The sequence below is a fragment of the Ranitomeya variabilis genome, chromosome 1 (genome assembly GCF_051348905.1).
Source record: "Ranitomeya variabilis isolate aRanVar5 chromosome 1, aRanVar5.hap1, whole genome shotgun sequence".
Classification (NCBI taxonomy): Eukaryota; Metazoa; Chordata; class Amphibia; order Anura; family Dendrobatidae; genus Ranitomeya; species Ranitomeya variabilis.
In genome coordinates this window covers 17,091,185-17,112,170 of record NC_135232.1, presented here as the reverse complement: position 1 = coordinate 17,112,170, position 20,986 = coordinate 17,091,185, and the positions used below count along the sequence as shown (strand labels likewise).

Here is a 20,986-nt window from a genome sequence, read left to right as displayed (position 1 = left end):
AAGGATTTTAAAATTACGTCCCGGCTTTGTGATTGGTTGCGTCGCAGTCACATGGGAGACGCAACCAATCACAAGCCGTGACGTCACGGGAGGCTGGACACGCGCACTTTTTAAAATGCGCGCGTGTCCAGCCTCCCGGCTTGTGATTGGTTGACCGCGGCGCAACCAATCACAAGCCGGGACGTCACGGGAGGCTGGACACGCGCCCATTTTAAAAAGTGCGCGTGTCCAGCCTCCCGTGACGTCACGGCTTGTGATTGGTTAATGGCGGCCATGTTGCCGGGACGCGGACCAATCACAGCAAGCCGTGACGTAATTTCGTCACGGCTTGCTGTGATTGGTCCGCGTCCCGGCAACATGGCCGCCCTGACCAATCACAAGCCGGGACTTCACGTAACCAAGTAAAAGCGCGAATTTTAAACAAACAACGCTGCCGGTTCCCTCGCTGAGGTCCAGGCTGCGTCGGAGAGGTAAAGTATAGCGATATTTTTTATTTTAATTCTTTCTTTTACACATTTATATGGATCCCAGGGCCTGAAGGAGAGTTTCCTCTCCTTCAGACCCTGGGAACCATCAGGAATACCGTCCGATACTTGAGTCCCATTGACTTGTATTGGTATCGGGTATCGGTATCGGATTGGATCCGATACTTTGCCGGTATCGGCCGATACTTTCCGATACCGATACTTTCAAGTATCGGACGGTATCGCTCAACACTACTTACAAGCACGTCATTCAATCAATAGATTATGTAATCTGAATTACAATTAGAAAGTTTTTTATTTTTTGTTTCTTAAGCTTTTAAACCATCCGAACTGTAAAATGTTGGAGTCTTAATTGAATATGAACATGTTTTACATGGAAACTGACCACTTTTTTTATAATAACCAATAATAGAAAGCCAAAGATGGGGATGAAAATTTCTGTTTGCGCAGTAAAAACTAGGAGATAAGCAACGACCGTAGGAAAACATTTTTATCTAGAAACAATTCTGAGGCCGTTATTAAATATGAAATCCATTGTATTATCATCTCTTAAGAAAATGTAGGTTGTGGTTAAAGTATTATACAGTATGCAATAAAGTGGCTTTTTCTGAAAATGTTTCCGTGGCTTTCATAGGTTTGGAGTTCATCATTAACTCTTAATAGTTTTTGAATGTACGATATTCGTGGCCTGATTCAGAGACCACATAGGACCAGTTCTTTGTTTTAAGCGTTGTTGGATAGCGCGTGATTCTCTGTAGAAAGCCATCGCATCACTGCAGTTTCTTTTGGCTCTAATGAGCTCACCAACAGGAACAGATCAAGTTGTGTGTGGACAAGGTGCAAACTGCGGCCATGTTGTAACCTTAAATTTCCTCCTTTCCTGGTCACACTTCATCAGACCGAGTCTAAGAATGCAGTTAGCGTTCAAAACGCGTCTGGTTTTCATCCTCGCACCTGCCTTATCCCCAACTCCCACCTACAGTATATGCCCAGGTGTATTTACAGTGATGCCTTATTTGTTTTAATTATTAAATAAAGACTCTGGATTTTTGTTTAATTAAACCTGGATCTCTTCTTTTTTGCAAGTTAACGTGATCCCGTGCTTCCATACACTGAAACTATTTCCTGTGGCATAGATTAGACAGCAAATGAACAGATAGTTCTTAACCCCTTTACCCCCAAGGGTGGTTTGCACGTTAATGACCGGGACAATTTTTACAATTCTGACCACTGTCCTTTATGAGGTTATAACTCTGGAACTTCAATAGATCCACTGATTCGGAGACTGTTGTTTCATGACATATTGTACTTTATGTTAGTGGTAAAATATCTTCGATATGACTTGCGTTTATTTATGAACAAAATAGAAATTTGGTAAAAATGTTGCAATTTTAAAACTTATTATTTAAGACCTTAAATCAGAGAGATATATCACACAAAATAATTAATAAATAACATTTCCCACATGTCTACTTTACATCAGCACAATTTTTGAAACAATTTTTATTGTTAGGAAGTTATAAGGGTTAAAATAACATCAGAAATTTCTCATGGTTCCTACAAAATTTTCACAGGAATTAAAGCAATGTGGAAGAAAAAAATAAACATTTTCATTTTTCCACAAAATTGTTGCTTTAGCTCTAAATATTTTAATTTCCACAAGGGTAACAGGAGAAAATGCACCATAAAATTTTTTGTGCAATTTCTCCTGATTACACCGATACCCCATATGTAGTGGAAAACTACCGTTTTGGCGCATGGCGGGACTCAGATGGGAAGGAGCACCATTTGACTTTTGAAGCGCAAAGCCAGAAGTGTCTAAACAGTGAACCCCACCCCCAAATAACCCCATTTTGTAAACTACACCACTCAAGGAATTTACCTAGAGGTGTGGTGAGCATTTTGAAACCGCAAGTGCTTCACGGAATTTTGAGACATTGGATCATGAAAATGACCCCAAACATGTTGCATTAGCCCCAAATTTTTCATTTTCACAAAGAAATCTAAGGGTGCAGTAAGCAGATTGACACCACGTGTTCACAAAATTTCATAACATTGAGAGGTGAGGGAAAAAAAAAAATTGTTACCACTAAAATGTTTTAGCCCCAGATTTAAATTTTTAAGTGGGAAGACAGGTAAAAAGGATCATATCATTTGACACACAATTTTTTGTGAACGTCGCAATACCCCATATTTAGATGTACAGTATAGGTTGGCCACACGGCGACACCTGAGAGGGACGGAGCGCTATTTGACTCCCATAGAACATATTTTCATAGAATAGTTTGCGGACTTCATATACAGAGCCCCTAAGTGTCAGAAAAGTAAAATCCGCCCCCTCAAGTGACTCCAGTTTGGAATTTGCACCCATCTGGGAATTTATCTACAGGTGTAGTGACAATTTTCACTACATGGGTGTTTGCCAGAAACAAGCAGCAGTAGATGTTGCCACGTGAAAATGCAAATATGACGTTGTAGTGCCCAGTACGTTGTAGTGCCCTGCTGGTTCTTCTGGAGAGATGCACCCTGTCCGTTAAGTGGGCTCTCCTCGCTACAGTAATGCCAAACATGTGGACGCCAACTGCGGTTTAGACACATTGTGGGTCTCAGGAGGGTTATTTGGATTTGGGAGCGCAAATTTCACTATATCTTCTTTTTACGCCGTTCGTCGTGCGGAATAAATGTTTAGGCGACTTTATTCTTCGGGTCAATTCAATTACAGTATTACCAGATTTATATTTTTTTTTTATGTTTGGCTGCTGTCACACTAAAATAAAATCCCTATTTTTTACAAAAACAACTTTATGCACCTTCATATTTTGATAGCTATACTTTTTTTTTATACCTCTACCAATTGAGTCATTCGAGGGCTTTTTTAGGCACATAACTTTATCGCTTTCTATTCCAATTTTTGGGAAACAGAATGAATAAAAATTAGAAATTCAGGAATTGTTTTTTTGAGGGTTTTCTTCATGCCATTCGGGTTAGTAGGATTACAGCGATACCACATTTGGATAATTACATTTTTTTAAATGTTTTTTGCTTCTACACTAAAACAAAATTTTATAGATAAAATATTTTTCCATTGCTTTATTCTGAGCTGTAGCTTTTTTTTTCTTCACTGATGGAGTTGTATAGCGGCTTGTTTTTGTGGGACAAGATGAAGGTTCAGCGATAACTAATAAATTTGATCCTAAAGCAAAATGTTTGTGAAAAAAAATGAAAATTTTCAATATGAAGAACTAATGTTCTCGAAATTCTGTGTTGTGCCTGTGGATTAAAAATGCTCACTATACCCCTGGATAAAACCCTTGCAGGGTGTAGTTTCCAAAATGGGGTTAGTTGTGGGGGTTTCTTCTGCTTTGAAGGACCTGTAAATGGGACATGGTTTCCACAATCTATTTCAGCCAAATTTGTGTTACAAAATTCACATTGTTCTCCTTTCCTTCCGTGCCCGGCCATTTGTCCAAAACAGGTTTCTGACCACATGTAGGATATCAGTGTGCTCAGAATAAACTCGGTAACAAATTGTGGGGTCCAGTTTGTTGTGCTATCCCTTCTGAAAGCGAAAAAATTGGGGCTAAAGCAACATTTTAGATGTAACATTTACATTTTTCTTGGTTTTCATTCCGCTTTGCATTAATTCCTGTGCAGCACCTATAATTTGAGAAGAGCAGTTTTTAAGACGGTCTCACTATTGGGGAGTTTCCAACATATAGGCCCCTCAACGTCCATTTAAATTTGAACAAGTCTCTAAAGAAACAGGTTTTGTAAATTTCTTGATAAAATTATAAATCGTTACTAAACTTTTAACCCCTCGAACATCCTATCAAAATAAAATGACGATTGAACAATGAAGTGAAGTAAAAATATGGGAAATGTTATCTATTAATTATCTAGTAGAACGTGACTAACCGGTTTAATGATATAAAAATTAAAAGTATGAAAACTGCTATTTTTTTCCAAAAGTTTTTCCCAAAATGCCGATATTTTCATAAATAAAACAGAAAAAATAGCCACCTACATTTACCACTAAGTACAATGTGTTATGAGAAAATCTCAGAATCAGTGGGATGCGATGAAGCTCCAGTTATTACCTCGTAAAGTGACGCTGGTCAGAATTGTACCCGGGTCATGAAGGTGAAAATCAGCTCGGTCACTGAGGGGTTGTATTACTCTTTTTCTTCTGATAAGGGTTCGTTCACACTTCTGTATAACTCGCACAAATGCAATGCTAAATAAAATTGGATTGTCCTCAGACCAATAATATACAATGAGGCCGAAAAGGTCTGCAGATGTTTTCTGTACTCGGCGTGCTGTGATTTCCCCCCGAAACTGATGGGTGTGAGAAAAAAAACTCAGATGCCGCACAGAAAATCAGTAGAAAATCCGATGGTTACGGACACATTACAGTCCTGGGGCAGGAAACTGTAAATGGTCGTGTCAGGGGTTAATAACTGCTGAATAAAAGAAACGATTGAACACGGACAGCACAAGGACGGCACAAGGAAGGGACAAAGATGGCACAAGGAAGGAACAAGGATGGGACAGGGCAAGGAAGGGACAAGGAAGGGACAGGGCAAGACTAGACAAGGATGGCAGAAGGACGGGACGAGGACGAGACAAGGAACGAGGACAGGACAGGGCAAGGACTAGACAAGGACGGCACAAGGACGGGACAAGTACGAGACAATGAAGGAACGAACGAGAATGGGACAGGGCAAGGGCTAGACAAGGACGGCACAAGGACGAGACAAGGAAGGAGCAAGGACGGGACAGGGCAAGGACTAGACAAGGATGGCACAAGGACGGGACAAGGAAGGAACGAGGACGGGACAGGGCAAGTACATGACAAGGACGGCACACGGATGAGAGAAGGATGGCACAAGGACAGCAGACAGGCGACAAGTGATGGAAAATCCTCCCACTTTCGTGGATGAGAGCGTTATGATTTATAGGCCAGTGTGAGCGAGCCCTGAAACTACATTAACACAACTGTATTTTCAGTCCAAGTGCAGATGTAAAAAAAGAAATAAAGAACATTACAGAAACCGCACGCAGACCAATGTTATTTGCTTGGACTGATCAGATGAGTAGTTTTTCCACAGACATAATCTTCATTTTAAGGGATGTCCCCCCCCCAAAAAAAACGAAAAAAAATAACAATGTGGTCTTATAACAAAGTACACAAATGTTTTTATTTATTTTGACAATATAATGCATTTTTAAATCTGGCCTGTTTTGCACATATCACCACTTTAAAAGTGTTTTTAGATAAGGTAGCAGGTTTTTGCAACCTCCTCTGAGAGCAGTCAGATATAGGCAAAGAGGAGATGAATCCATGGAGATATCACTCTGTTTACTGGGTGCAGCTGTTCTGACACAATCAGAGCTGCTAGATTTAGCAATGTAGCAGAGCTGAGAAAGCTAGCCCCGCCCACACCAGGCTCTGTATATACAGTGGCTATTGACCCCGAGCTGCCTATCACAGGAGGCGGCGGACTCAGACCAGGAGACAGGTGCTGCTATGTCCAGCTATGATAACCTCCTGGTGCTAAAACAATCATTGCAAGTAAATAAAAGAACTAAGCTTTAGGAGAGGCAAGGCTGAAATCTGGGATTTAACCCTTACAGCATGCAGTCTTCAGATTCCATAGTAAAAACCTGCTGACAGATTCCCTTTCAGGACACCCCTCCAGGCTCTATTTACTTGACAATTGCCGTTGGAACCGATATGTGCAGAGGGGCTGGATGTTATATATCGGGGGTGGGGGCTACATGACCGGATGTTATACGTTGGGGGGGGGGTCGACTACAAGGACGGATTTTATTCGTTGAGGGAGGATGGCTACAGGGTCGTATGTATGTTCAGTCTCGTAATACCCTTTATGACAAAGCAATTCTCCATGCCGGCACAGAGGAGTGACTCTCATGTACTGTCACCTACCTGGTGTCCTCCACTTGCCTCCGACTGAGACTTGTGTTCTGGTTCTCCTACATCCAAGATGGCCTCCATAGTGGCAGACAGATGGCAGCCGTATGTCTGACCCACACCTCCATAGCATGGCACTTACTGACTTACCACAGGGCTCTTCATGCCACCGGGTGGCCGGCCTGGATGTATAGGGACCAGAACGCTGGCATAAGTGTAGGAGGCAGTGGGAGGCACACAGAGGCGACAGATAGGACGACTCTACATGTGACATGTGTCATCACTCGTCAGCACCAGGCAGAGGCTGCTACATCAACGAGATACATAGGACGGGGAGATTCATAACCTGTAACACAAGCTCAGTCATGTGTATGGCAGCACGGGACTTGTGGAAGAAAAATATGGACGGAAAGGATGGAAGTAACATTAACAAAGGTAAAGGAAAACTAAATATGTGCTTCCTAAAGCATTAAAAAGAGGTGTGAAGGTGGTGCCGTTATTCATCGGTGCACCGCCGGTCTCAACAGGAGCAGCCGCGCCATCACCGGACGCTTCTGCGAGGATGTGGACAGCGGATAAAGCTTCACTGCAGCGGAGACATCACATGATACCACACACCAATCAATGTTAAACACCAGTTATTATTACACACCTGTGGAAACATCTCCCGGAATCTCCTCCTTCCCGTCACTCACACACGGCTCATCCCCCCTCGTCATCGCTTCTTCTTGTGCCTCATCTTTCACTTTATTCTTAGTCAGATCTTCCTCCTGATATATGAGATGTAACAATCAGCACAATACAAGAAACCACCAAAATCTGCGACATCTATGACCTCGATCAGAAATGTCCCCCCATATACAGATCCGGTACAGGGCTCAGCATCGTCTACCTGATGATCCTCCGGGATGTTGTGATTCTCCTCCGGACAGTCCTGGGGATACAGAGGACGGGGACATCTCTCTGGTGGATTCCTCCTCCTGGATTCATCTGTAGGAAACACACAAAATAGATTGTGTCATGTGATGATGAGATGATGGGAGTAGTAGTAGGTGACCACAGAACAGACATGAGTCTCCCCTCCTCACCTTGCTGACCGGCCCATATTGCGATCGCCTCTTGTCCTCCATGTATAACCTCAACCTTAATATCAACCAGATCTTCACCCTAAATAGAAAAATGTAAGATGAGCTCAGGTCCCATCACTTCATGGTCAGATGTTGTGGAAGCTTCAGTGTCGTCTACCTGATGTTCCTCCGGGATGTTGTGGTTCTCCTCCGGACAGTCCTGGGGATACAGAGGACGGGGACATCTCTCTGGTGGATTTCTCCTCCTGGATCCATCTGTGGAGACACACAGACTGAATACATCACCTGCCGTGTATCTGTCTATATATGAGACACGTCTCTCAGAACCGGTAATTCTAGGTTTATATATCAGGGACTAAATTACATTGTTGTGGTCCTCACCACCGGTACCGAGTTCCCAGCTCATTGTGGGCCCAAGTATGAAGTGATAATCAGCGAGGACAAAGCCTAATGCTCTCAGCTCCGCACCCGGAGGATGAGGACCCTGAGGAGAGGGACAGAGAAGACCCTCGTCAGTCAGATGAAGGAGCTGCACTAAAAAACACAAGTTCTCCAAGTTTCCTCTCCACCAGGGATGGAACCACAGAGGAGCTGGAGAAAGCTCCACATTTCTATCCAGAGGTTTCATGTCTCCTAATTCACCGTTATGGAGATTGGAAGGGGGGGGGGGCGGTAACCATTTACCAGTGATTGTTTTTTTGAGACCTCATGACGTCACCATAGGGACACGACCTCCCTCCTGGACAGGATCCTCTGTGATGACTAAGAGGAGAGAACCTGCCGCCCTCCTATTAAGAGACAAGTTACTGCATTTTTATTCTTCAGAGATAAATCTTAACACCCACCTCGATATAACGCTGGGTTCACAATGGGCGTGCACTAGGGATGTGCCGTCATTGAGTGACGGACCCTGAGACGCGGGCTGCAGCGTTTCCGGGTCCGTCACTGCTAGCGCAGATAGAGCTAGCAGATGCTCTATCTGCGCTAGCATGCTGCCATATCGGCACTTGCATTTACAGCAGCCCGTTAATGTATGTGTTGAACGGGATGCTGTAAACGTAATGTGAACCCAGCCTAAACACTAAAATAGGCAGCAAGTGCCTGGAACGTTCTGAATTGGTCTCTGAAGCAGGAGAAAAGTGCACGTGTGGGTAACGGATGAAGTCACAGCGCTCGGGAGGACGGTGTTGTGGGGAGCCCCCGGTACACAGCGGTTAGTGCCTATCAATGTGTAATATGAGAGGACAGTAGAGAGCACCGGGGTCATGGGCGCTTACTGATGTACACGGGGAGCAAAGGAGAGATTGTCTGGTCAGATTCCACAGAAAAGCCTCATAATACATATTCATCTGAACAAACAACCCTTTACGGGAGACTTACACTGATTATTACCAGCATTGTGCTGCCCGATGTCCCTGCAGGGCCAACACCTGCATCACCAGCCCACTTACAGTCATGGCTGAAAGTGTTGGCACTCTTGAAAATGTTCAAGAAAAAGAATCATTTCTCCAAGAAAATTACTGCAATCCCATGTTTTGTTATACACAGGTTTATTTCCTTTGTGTATTAGAACACCACAAAAAAAAAAAAAGAGAAAAAAAAAGGCAAATTGGACATAATTTCACAAAAAATCCCAACAAAATTGTTGGCACCCTCATTTTAATATTTGGTTGCACCCTTTTGAATAAATAACTGCAATCAATCGCTTCCTATAACCATCAACAAGCTTCTTACACCTCTCAGCTGGAATTTTGGACGACTCTTCTGACAAACTGCTCCAGGTCTCATATTAGAAGGAGCCTTCTCCCAACTGCAATTTTAAGATCTCTCCACATTTTTATTTTTTTGGCCCAGATGTAGAATCTTGCATTTCTCTCTGTTAAATACCATTCTATTAGTCGATGCCCATTGATCAAGCTTATTTAGATCCTTTTGAATCCTTTGTCTGTCTTCTCTAGTGTTAACTATCCCTCCTAGATTTGCATCGTCTGCAAATTTGATTAGTGTACCTTCAGTTTCCTTATCTAGATTATTAGTAGGGTACCTTCACCTTCTTCTCTTCTGGGAGATAGCAACTCTGATTTGGTGAGTTCAGGAGAAGTCCAGGGAAGACTTCAACACTTTGTGGTTCTAACCTCCATGAGCAGCCAACCTAGCTTTGTCAAGGTAGCCCTGATCTGTGCAAGCTGAGTTCTGCAATGCTCAACTTATCTGGCGATGATCAGAGAAGCATCAAGGTAAGGTATCACCAATGCCTCTTTCTCCCGAAGATGAGCTGTTATCTCCGCTAGTATCTTTATATAGATTTGAGGACACATTGACAACCCAAAGGGAAGAGCCGGACCTGAAAGTGCATCATTTCTCCTTCTATACTTCGAGAAACTCTCAGGAATTTCTGCTGTTCCACGTGGATTGGAATGGGATAGTACACGTTGTTCAAATCCAGGACTATCTAGTGATGAGCGAGTATACTCGTTGCTCGGGTTTTCCAGAGCACGCTCGGGTGGTCTCCGAGTATTTGTGACTGCTCGGAGATTTAGTTTTTGTTGATGCAGCTGCATAATTTAAGGCTGCTAACCAGCCTGAGTACATGTGAGGGTTGCCTGGTTGTTAGGCAACTGTTCTGCTGCTGCCTTAGGTGGCTTCATTGTCCTCCGAACACCTTCGCAAATCTGCCGAGTTACCGGCCTCGTTCATGATCATTTAGAGGCTGATCTCATCTGCAACTTTATCCGCAGAATGTAAAATCAAACGCTGCTGACAATCACTATCATGTGTAAGTGATGGGGACAAGAGAAGCCGAGACAGGGAGGGATAGAGAACAACAGCACAAGAGTCACATGTACAAGGCAAAAACAGGTGTGAGAAAGCCGAAAACGGGAGATTCATCATAACACGTCATCTACAGAGTACCTGGTGTAAGAGGCCGGAGCTCCTCCATCATCAGCTCCTGGTACCGATCCTGGTGTCCTTCTAGATACTCCCACTCCTCCATGGAGAGATAGACAGCGACGTCCTGACACCTTATAGGAACCTGACAACAGCCACACCGTCATCACCCAGAATCCTCCAGTGCCATCCTGTATAATGTCCCAGCAGTCACCTCTCCGCTCATCACCCAGAATCCTCCAGTGCTGTATGATGTCCCAGTATTATTGAAATCCACCGCACTCCCTGTGTGGAATATCTTAGAAACAAAAGGATTTTTTTAAATTTGCTAATTTATTCAAGTGAAAAACAGAAAATCAAATGTGACAGATCAAATAGTAGGCAGTATAAGCGACTGAATGATTTGACGTTTCGACCCTCCCGGGTCTTACTCTAAAGTCGCACTGTGAATACAAAACAGTATAAACAAGATCTTTAGTTACATAATATACAGAAATTACAAGACAACACATACAAAACAATATATACAGTATAAAAAGTATGTTTACAATATTATACCCCAATAGACTATGTTATGAGGCTAAGTTATAACATGGGGTCTGTCAAACGGGAATCAGTCATGTGACATAGTGTCTACGAGTGCTTCTGTAGTAAAAAGTATAGTTGTTACCTTAATCCAGGATTTATGAGTGGCTCTTATGGTAGTGAGGATGTTATCCCTGTAGTGTCAAGGGGCTGGGGAGAATGATAGTAATGTTAGTAGCCTGTGATGGATAGGCAGTTACATAGAGGCCCAACATACGTCCAAAAGTAATAGTGATTTACCAGGTACAGTCTTTTTGATACCAAGTATGGCCTGATAGTCGATTTCTCTCTGAGTATGACCTGTAATACCATATACATGAGTGTCAGTGAAAGGTAGTTTTTTCCATTACGTTATCATCCAGGTCATCCACATTTATTTTATTTTTTCCATTTATCTTTCCAGTACATGAATCTATTTTTTCTCAACATACCAAAGAGGTTCATTATTCAGGGGTTAATTCCTTATACTATCTAGAATTCATCACTTAGGGGTTAATCCAGGGGGGCAGACCATGCATCCAGACAGCTACTTTCCTACACAGACTCTTACAACATGGCTCAGGTTACACCCTGCCGAGATCACTCAGTACACAGCAGCAGCTGCTGCCATGGTTACTTAGGGACGCTGGGACATTCACACAAGCTCTTCACAGGAGCTCGGCCATGAGGGTGATCATTTCCAGCTGGGACTGAAGCGATACCATCTCCTGACATGCACAGTCACAAGCGCTATGTCAGCAACCCACCTCCCACTCACCAGGGAGCAGCACCATGGTTACTGAGTACACAAACACTCGGGCATGCGCAGTAGCCCAGTTTTACTGAACACAACGTCATTTCCGGCCAGCAATCCCCATTAGAGCAGTCAGACTATTTAAAGAGCCCCACATGGAACATATCATGCCTTCCCACAGGACGCAGGAGCGCTATCCCCCATCCACTAAGGTAACAAAGCTGAGCACCTTACATTATCTACATTATCTGTTTGAGGAAGCTGATCTGTTTGTGCCTGGTTATGCATGTAATATACTGATTACCGCATTTTGGTGATCCCCTCAGGGTACTAAGCCTACATGTCCACCAGCAAGACGCAGTTGCGCCGCTGTTACCCCACTACAAGGTAAAAACTCACCTTACCTCCCTGAGGACACTGCCCAATACCAACAGCATGGCTGACCAATTATCTATAACATTACAGGCTTTATCCAGAACTGGCAAATCCATTAAACCACATACAACTTACCAGCAATTTAAGGCTGATACATTGGCACCTGCAAGAAAGGTATTTTCTCCCCTCTAGCAACCTCTGGACACCACTAACATATATAGTTATCGCCCCTTACCATTGCAATTATACATTCCAGGTTGTCTCCAGTGACATACCAACTTTCTATTTGAATCACGTATGCAAACAGCAGCAAGACGCTGATGCACCGCTGCTATTCCTCAGCAAGGTGATTATTCATTCTGGATACACCAGGGTGCTACTAGTAACTACCTTTCACTGACACTCATGTATATGGTATTACAGGTCATACTCAGAGAGAAATCGACTATCAGGCCATACTTGGTATCAAAAAGACTGTACCTGGTAAATCACTATTACTTTTGGACGTATGTTGGGCCTCTATGTAACTGCCTATCCATCACAGGCTACTAACATTACTATCATTCTCCCCAGCCCCTTGACACTACAGGGATAACATCCTCACTACCATAAGAGCCACTCATAAATCCTGGATTAAGGTAACAACTATACTTTTTACTACAGAAGCACTCGTAGACACTATGTCACATGACTGATTCCCGTTTGACAGACCCCATGTTATAACTTAGCCTCATAACATAGTCTATTGGGGTATAATATTGTAAACATACTTTTTATACTGTATATATTGTTTTGTATGTGTTGTCTTGTAATTTCTGTATATTATGTAACTAAAGATCTTGTTTATACTGTTTTGTATTCACAGTGCGACTTTAGAGTAAGACCCGGGAGGGTCGAAACGTCAAATCATTCAGTCGCTTATACTGCCTACTATTTGATCTGTCACATTTGATTTTCTGTTTTTCACTTGAATAAATTAGCAAATTTAAAAAAATCCTTTTGTTTCTAAGATATTCCACACAGGGAGTGCGGTGGATTTCAATAATACTGATACTAGACCTTACGGTCTGTCTCACCAGCACCCCGATCTAAATTTAGAGTGCAGGCCAAATTATATTTACATTTATGCTGTATGATGTCCCAGCAGTCACCCCTACGCTCATCACCCAGAATCCTCTAGTGTCTAGCAGTCACCTCTCCGCAGCGGCTCATCACCCAGAATCCTCCAGTGCTGTATAATGTCCCAGCAGTCACCTCTCCGCTCATCACCCAGAATCCTCCAGTGCTGTATAATCTCCCAGCACTCACCTCTCCGCTCATCACCCAGAATCCCCCAGTCCTGTATAATGTCCCAGCAGTCACCTCTCCGCTCATCACCCAGAATCCTCCAGTCCTGTATAATGTCCCAGCAGTCACCTCTCCGCTCATCACCCAGAATCCTCCAGTCCTGTATAATGTCCCAGCAGTCACCTCTCCGCTCATCACCCAGAATCCTCCAGTCCTGTATAATGTCCCAGCAGTCACCTCTCCGCTCATCACCCAAAATCCTCCAGTCCTGTATAATGTCCCAGCAGTCACCTCTCCGCTCATCACCCAGAATCCTCCAGTGCTGTCCTGTATAATGTCCCAGCAGTCACCTCTCCGCTCATCACCCAGAATCCCCCAGTCCTGTATAATGTCCCAGCAGTCACCTCTCCGCTCATCACCCAGAATCCTCCAGTCCTGTATAATGTCCCAGCAGTCACCTCTCCGCTCATCACCCAGAATCCTCCAGTCCTGTGTAATGTCCCAGCAGTCACCTCTCCGCTCATCACCCAGAATCCTCCAGTCCTGTATAATGTCCCAGCAGTCACCTCTCCGCTCATCACCCAGAATCCTCCAGTCCTGTATAATGTCCCAGCAGTCACCTCTCCGCTCAGCAGCTCAATCATCTTGTTGCTGAGCTCCAGGATCTTCTTGTTCCTCTCATGTAGCAGGGAGTGCGGGGGAGGCGCTGTGATGGGGCCCGGGCTCCGCCCTCCTGACTCCTGGAGATGGATGATGGGAGTCACACCGTCCCCCGGTGTCTTCCTCACTATTGTGTAATCCTGTGTATGGAGAGAGACACTTAGGGAGAAGATTCCTTCCCGACTCCAGATCTGACAATCAGTAGAAATCCCGGGATCAATAACCGTCTCCAGTAATCTGGGGCCATAACCGGGAATATTATTCCCCTCCGGACAGACATCCCGGCCCCTCTACAGCTCTTATAGGGAATCCCCAGGACAACTCCTCCGGGCAGAGAGCTCCACACAATCACTGCTCTTACAGGAAAGAATCCTTCTCTCTATTCTGGATTTCCTCCTCCCGATGTCGGACTTGTCACAGAACACAATAAAGCTGATAGAAATGTAGAGGAGTTACCTCTCCGCTCAGCAGGGAGACGATCTCCAGGGCGAAGTGGAATAATCTTCTGGTGGTCTCATCCCTGTCCTCGTCCATCCTCGGGGTCATTCAGGAGGAGGAGGGATGAGCACTGGATCAGCTGGAGGGATCTCGTCCTGCCGGCGTCTTCATGATGGAGAAGATGGAAATCACAGGGGACGAGAGAACGACAAGCACTAAATTCTGCCAAATATCAACATTTATCAGGAGGAAAAGCCACAAAACTCCACCGCGGCCTCCTCCGCCGATCTGACCGCTCATTATCAGCCTCGTAGGAGGACGGTCACCGTGGTAACTACACCGCCAGGAGAGGACGGTCACCGTGGTAACTACACTTCCAGGAGAGGACGGTCACCGTGGTAACTACACCACCAGCGGAGGACGGTCACCATGGTAACTACACCGCCAGCAGAGGACGGTCACCGTGGTAACCACACCTCCAGCGGGGGCCGTGAGATGAGGAGCAGACGCTGCACATCCCCCATACAATGCTGCCCGTCCCCAACACTGAGGAGCCGCAGTCACATGGAGCAGGAGCCTCCACAGGAACAGCTCTGATCTCACCCCACACTCTCCTCTCACAGATTTACCACAAGCACCAAAACTCCACCAAACCCTCCTGTAATCTCACCGGAATGGCGGGAAATCTGCTGCTGGCTGACACCAGAGAACACGAGCTGCACACAACCAGGCTGCACTGAGAGCTGAAGGACCTGTGGTGACGTCACCGTCATGTGATCAGGGGGCGGGGCTCAGGAGAGAAGTGGTGAAGGAGCTGTAGTTACCATCCTGTCATGTGACAATAATGACATCACCACAGCTGCTCCCGCTCTTCCAGTGTAGACACTTCTTTCTTGTTCTGTCTCTTGTGAGATTCCCCGATGCCGGCTCAGCGGTGACAGGAGGAGAATGGAGGAGATTCCGGCAGCTCCGGTGTAGACGGCTCAGAGGTGACGGGAGGAGAATGGAGGAGATTCCGGCAGCTCCGGTGTAGACGGCTCAGCGGTGACAGGAGGAGAATGGAGGAGATTCCGGCAGCTCCGGTGTAGACGGCTCAGCGGTGACAGGAGGAGAATGGAGGAGATTCCGGCAGCTCCGGTGTAGACAGCTCAGCGGTGACAGGAGGAGAATGGAGGAGATTCTGGCAGCTCTGGTGTAGACGGCTCAGCGGTGACAGGAGGAGAATGGAGGAGATTCCGGCAGCTCCGGTGTAGACGGCTCAGCGGTGACAGGAGGAGAATGAAGATTCCGGCAGCTCCGGTGTAGGCGGCTCAGCGGTGACAGGAGGAGAATGGAGGAGATTCCGGCAGCTCCGGTGTAGATGGCTCAGCGGTGACAGGAGGAGAATGGAGGAGATTCCGGCAGCTCCGGTGTAGACGGCTCAGAGGTGACGGGAGGAGAATGGAGGAGATTCCGGCAGCTCCGGTGTAGACGGCTCAGCGGTGACAGGAGGAGAATGGAGGAGATTCCGGCAGCTCCGGTGTAGACGGCTCAGCGGTGACAGGAGGAGAATGGAGGAGATTCCGGCAGCTCCGGTGTAGACAGCTCAGCGGTGACAGGAGAAGAATGGAGGAGATTCTGGCAGCTCTGGTGTAGACGGCTCAGCGGTGACAGGAGGAGAATGGAGGAGATTCCGGCAGCTCCGGTGTAGACGGCTCAGCGGTGACAGGAGGAGAATGAAGATTCCGGCAGCTCCGGTGTAGGCGGCTCAGCGGTGACAGGAGGAGAATGGAGGAGATTCCGGCAGCTCCGGTGTAGATGGCTCAGCGGTGACAGGAGGAGAATGGAGGAGATTCCGGCAGCTCCGCTGTAGACGGCTCAGCGGTGACAGGAGGAGAATGGAGGAGATTCCGGCAGCTCCGCTGTAGACGGCTCAGCGGTGACAGGAGGAGAATGGAGGAGATTCCGGCAGCTCCGGTGTAGACGGCTCAGCGGTGACAGGAGGAGAATGGAGGAGATTCCGGCAGCTCCGGTGTAGACGGCTCAGCGGTGACAGGAGGAGAATGGAGGAGATTCTGGCAGCTCTGGTGTAGACGGCTCAGCGGTGACAGGAGGAGAATGGAGGAGATTCCGGCAGCTCCGGTGTACACGGCTCAGCGGTGACAGGAGGAGAATGAAGATTCCGGCAGCTCCGGTGTAGGCGGCTCAGCGGTGACAGGAGGAGAATGGAGGAGATTCCGGCAGCTCCGCTGTAGACGGCTCAGCGGTGACAGGAGGAGAATGGAGGAGATTCCGGCAGCTCCGGTGTAGACAGCTCAGCGGTGACAGGAGGAGAATGGAGGAGATTCCGGCAGCTCCGGTGTAGACGGCTCAGCGGTGACAGGAGGAGAATGGAGGAGATTCCGGCAGCTCCGGTGTAGACGGCTCAGCGGTGACAGGAGGAGAATGGAGGAGATTCCGGCAGCTCCGGTGTAGACGGCTCAGCGGTGACAGGAGGAGAATGGAGGAGATTCCGGCAGCTCCGGTGTAGAAGGCTCAGCAGTGACAGGAGGAGAATGGAGGAGATTCCGGCAGCTCCGGTGTAGACGGCTCAGCGGTGACAGGAGGAGAATGGAGGAGATTCCAGCAGCTCCGGTGTAGACGGCTCAGCGGTGACAGGAGGAGAATGGAGGAGATTCCGGCAGCTCCGGTGTACACGGCTCAGCGGTGACAGGAGGAGAATGGAGGAGATTCCGGCAGCTCCGGTGTAGACTGCTCAGCGGTGACAGGAGAAGAATGGAGGAGATTCCGGCAGCTCCGGTGTAGACGGCTCAGCGGTGACAGGAGGAGAATGGAGGAGATTCCGGCAGCTCCGTTATAGACGGCTCAGCGGTGACGGGAGGAGAATGGAGGAGATTCCGGCAGCTCCGGTGTAGACGGCTCAGCGGTGACAGGAGGAGAATGGAGGAGATTCCAGCAGCTCCGGTGTAGACGGCTCAGCGGTGACAGGAGGAGAATGGAGGAGATTCCAGCAGCTCCGGTGTAGACGGCTCAGCGGTGACAGGAGGAGAATGGAGGAGATTCCAGCAGCTCCGGTGTAGACGGCTCAGCGGTGACAGGAGGAGAATGGAGGAGATTTCGGCAGCTCCGGTGTAGACGGCTCAGCTGTGACAGGAGGAGAATGGAGGAGATTCCGGCAGCTCCGGTGTAGACGGCTCAGCGGTGAAAGGAGGAGAATGGAGGAGATTCCAGCAGCTCCGGTGTAGACGGCTCAGCGGTGACAGGAGGAGAATGGAGGAGGTTCCGGCAGCTCCGGTGTAGACGGCTCAGCGGTGACAGGAGGAGAATGGAGGAGATTCCGGCAGCTCCGGTGTAGACGGCTGAGCGGTGACAGGAGGAGAATGGAGGAGATTCCGGCAGCTCCGCTGTAGACGGCTCAGCGGTGACAGGAGGAGAATGGAGGAGATTCCGGCAGCTCCGGTGTAGACGGCTCAGCGGTGACAGGAGGAGAATGGAGGAGATTCCGGCAGCTCCGGTGTAGACGGCTCAGCGGTGACAGGAGGAGAATGGAGGAGATTCCGGCAGCTCCGGTGTAGATGGCTCAGTGGTGACAGGAGAAGAATGGAGGAAATTCCGGCAGCTCCGGTGTAGACGGCTCAGCGGTGACAGGATGAGAATGGAGGAGATTCCGGCAGCTCCGGTGTAGACGGCTCAGCGGTGACAGGAGGAGAATGGAGGAGATGCCGGCAGCTCCGGTGTAGACGGCTCAGCTGTGACAGGAGGAGAATGGAGGAGTTTCCGGCAGCTCCGGTGTAGACGGCTCAGTGGTGACAAGAGGAGAATGGAGGAGATTCCGGCAGCTCCGGTGTAGACGGCTCAGCGGTGACAGGATGAGAATGGAGGAGATTCCGGCAGCTCCGGTGTAGATGGCTCAGCGGTGACAGGATGAGAATGGAGGAGATTCCGGCAGCTCCGGTGTAGACGCTCAGCTGTGACAGGAGGAGAATGGAGGAGATTCCGGCAGCTCCGGTGTAGACGCTCAGCGGTGACAGGAGGAGAATGGAGGAGATTCCAGCAGCTCCGGTGTAGACGGCTCAGCGGTGACAGGATGAGAATGGAGGAGATTCCGGCAGCTCCGGTGTAGACGCTCAGCTGTGACAGGAGGAGAATGGAGGAGATTCCGGCAGCTCCGGTGTAGACGTCTCAGCGGTGCCAGGAGGAGAATGGAGGAGATTCCGGCAGCTCCGGTGTAGACGGCTCAGCTGTGACAGGAGGAGAATGGAGGAGATTCCGGCAGCTCCGGTGTAGACGGCTCAGCGGTGACAGGGGGAGAATGGAGGAGATTCCGGCAGCTCCGGTGCAGACGGCTCAGCGGTGACAGGATGAGAATGGAGGAGATGCCGGCAGCTCCGGTGTAGACGGCTCAGCGGTGACAGGAGGAGAATGGAGGAGATTCCGGCAGCTCCGGTGTAGACGCTCAGCAGTGACAGGAGGAGAATGGAGGAGATTCCGGCAGCTCCGGTGTAGACGGCTCAGCGGTGACAGGAGGAGAATGGAGGAGATTCCGGCAGCTCCGGTGTAGACGGCTCAGCGGTGTCAGGATGAGAATGGAGGAGATTCCGGCAGCTCCGGTGTAGACGGCTCAGCGGTGACAGGAGGAGAATGGAGGAGATTCCGGCAGCTCCGGTGTAGACGGCTCAGCGGTGACAGGAGGAGAATGGAGGAGATTCCGGCAGTTCCGGTGTAGACAGCTCAGCGGTGACAGGAGGAGATTCCGGCAGCTCCGGTGTAGACGGCTCAGCGGTGACAGGAGGAGAATGGAAGAGATTCTGGCAGCTCCGGTGTAGACGGCTCAGCGGTGACAGGAGGAGAATGGAGGAGATTTCGGCAGCTCCGGTGTAGACGGCTCAGCGGTGACAGGAGGAGAATGGAGGAGATTCCGGCAGCTCCGGTGTAGACGGCTCAGCGGTGACAGGAGGAGAATGGAGGAGATTCCGGCAGCTCCGGTGTAGACGGCTCAGCGGTGACAGGAGGAGAATGGAGGAGATTCCGGCAGCTCCGGTGTAGATGGCTCAGCGGTGACAGGAGGAGAATGGAGGAGATTCCCGCAGCTCCGGTGTAGACGGCTCAGCGGTGACAGGAGGAGAATGGAGGAGATTCCGGCAGCTCCGGTGTAGACGGCTCAGCGGTGACAGGAGGAGAATGGAGGAGATTCCGGCAGTTCCGGTGTAGACAGCTCAGCGGTGACAGGAGGAGAATGGAGGAGATTCCGGCAGCTCCGGTGTAGATGGCTCAGCGGTGACAGGAGGAGAATGGAGGAGATTCCGGCAGCTCCGGAGTAGACGGCTCAGCGGTGACAGGAGGAGAATGGAGGAGATTCCGGCAGCTCCGGTGTAGACGGCTCAGCGGTGACAGGAGGAGAATGGAGGAGATTCCGGCAGCTCCGGTGTAGACGGCTCAGCGGTGACAGGAGGATAATGGAGGAGATTCCGGCAGCTGCGGTGTAGACGGCTCAGCGGTGACAGGAGGATAATGGAGGAGATTCCGGCAGCTGCGGTGTAGACGGCTCAGCGGTGACGGGAGGAGAATGGAGGAGATTCCGGTGTAGACCTCTCAGCGGTGACAGGAGAAGAATGGAGGAGATTCCGGCAGCTCCGGTGTAGACGGCTCAGCGGTGACAGGAGGAGAATGGAGGAGATTCCGGCAGCTCCGGTGTAGACGGCTCAGCGGTGACAGGAGGAGAATGGAGGAGATTCTGGCAGCTCTGGTGTAGACGGCTCAGCGGTGACAGGAGGAGAATGGAGGAGATTCCGGCAGCTCCGGTGTAGACGGCTCAGCGGTGACAGGAGGAGAATGAAGATTCCGGCAGCTCCGGTGTAGGCGGCTCAGCGGTGACAGGAGGAGAATGGAGGAGATTCCGGCAGCTCCGGTGTAGATGGCTCAGCGGTGACAGGAGGAGAATGGAGGAGATTCCGGCAGCTCCGCTGTAGACGGCTCAGCGGTGACAGGAGGAGAATGGAGGAGATTCCGGCAGCTCCGCTGTAGACGGCTCAGCGGTGACAGGAGGAGAATGGAGGAGATTCCGGCAGCTCCGGTGTAGACGGCTCAGCGGTGACAGGAGGAGAATGGAGGAGATTCCGGCAGCTCCGGTGTAGACGGCTCAGCGGTGACAGGAGGAGAATGGAGGAGATTCTGGCAGCTCTGGTGTAGACGGCTCAGCGGTGACAGGAGGAGAATGGAGGAGATTCCGGCAGCTCCGGTGTAGACGGCTCAGCGGTGACAGGAGGAGAATGAAGATTCCGGCAGCTCCGGTGTAGGCGGCTCAGCGGTGACAGGAGGAGAATGGAGGAGATTCCGGCAGCTCCGGTGTAGATGGCTCAGCGGTGACAGGAGGAGAATGGAGGAGATTCCGGCAGCTCCGCTGTAGACGGCTCAGCGGTGACAGGAGGAGAATGGAGGAGATTCCGGCAGCTCCGCTGTAGACGGCTCAGCGGTGACAGGAGGAGAATGGAGGAGATTCCGGCAGCTCCGGTGTAGACGGCTCAGCGGTGACAGG

General features: G+C 48.9%; 2 protein-coding genes and 1 long non-coding RNA gene across 4 annotated transcripts in view; 1 reads left to right on the top strand and 2 right to left on the bottom strand.

Moving 5' to 3' along the window:
• The window catches only part of LOC143793567 (uncharacterized), a 222,596-nt gene extending 207,414 nt beyond the window's left edge, over positions 1-15,182 (bottom strand). Inside the window, exon 1 of the mRNA XM_077280641.1 lies at positions 15,143-15,182. The gene's annotated coding sequence lies outside the window, so the exon portion shown is untranslated. The remainder of the gene's footprint in view (positions 1-15,142) is intronic.
• LOC143793497 (uncharacterized) overlaps positions 1-20,986 on the bottom strand; it is a 300,046-nt gene that overhangs the window by 4,860 nt on the left and 274,200 nt on the right. Inside the window, exons 10-13 of the mRNA XM_077280518.1 lie at positions 7,663-7,760; positions 7,506-7,584; positions 7,310-7,407; positions 7,070-7,187 (exon numbers count right to left, since the gene is read on the bottom strand). Of these exons, the coding sequence (XP_077136633.1) occupies positions 7,070-7,187; positions 7,310-7,407; positions 7,506-7,584; positions 7,663-7,760 (393 nt within the window). The remainder of the gene's footprint in view (positions 1-7,069; positions 7,188-7,309; positions 7,408-7,505; positions 7,585-7,662; positions 7,761-20,986) is intronic.
• On the top strand, positions 11,352-12,570 carry LOC143793585 (uncharacterized). 2 transcript variants are annotated; one of them, XR_013220155.1, is made up of 3 exons: positions 11,352-11,924; positions 12,039-12,433; positions 12,511-12,570. It is a non-coding gene; the product is annotated as an uncharacterized LOC143793585 (long non-coding RNA). The 2 variants fall into 2 exon arrangements; XR_013220154.1 differs by having other exon boundaries at positions 12,039-12,261; positions 12,344-12,514.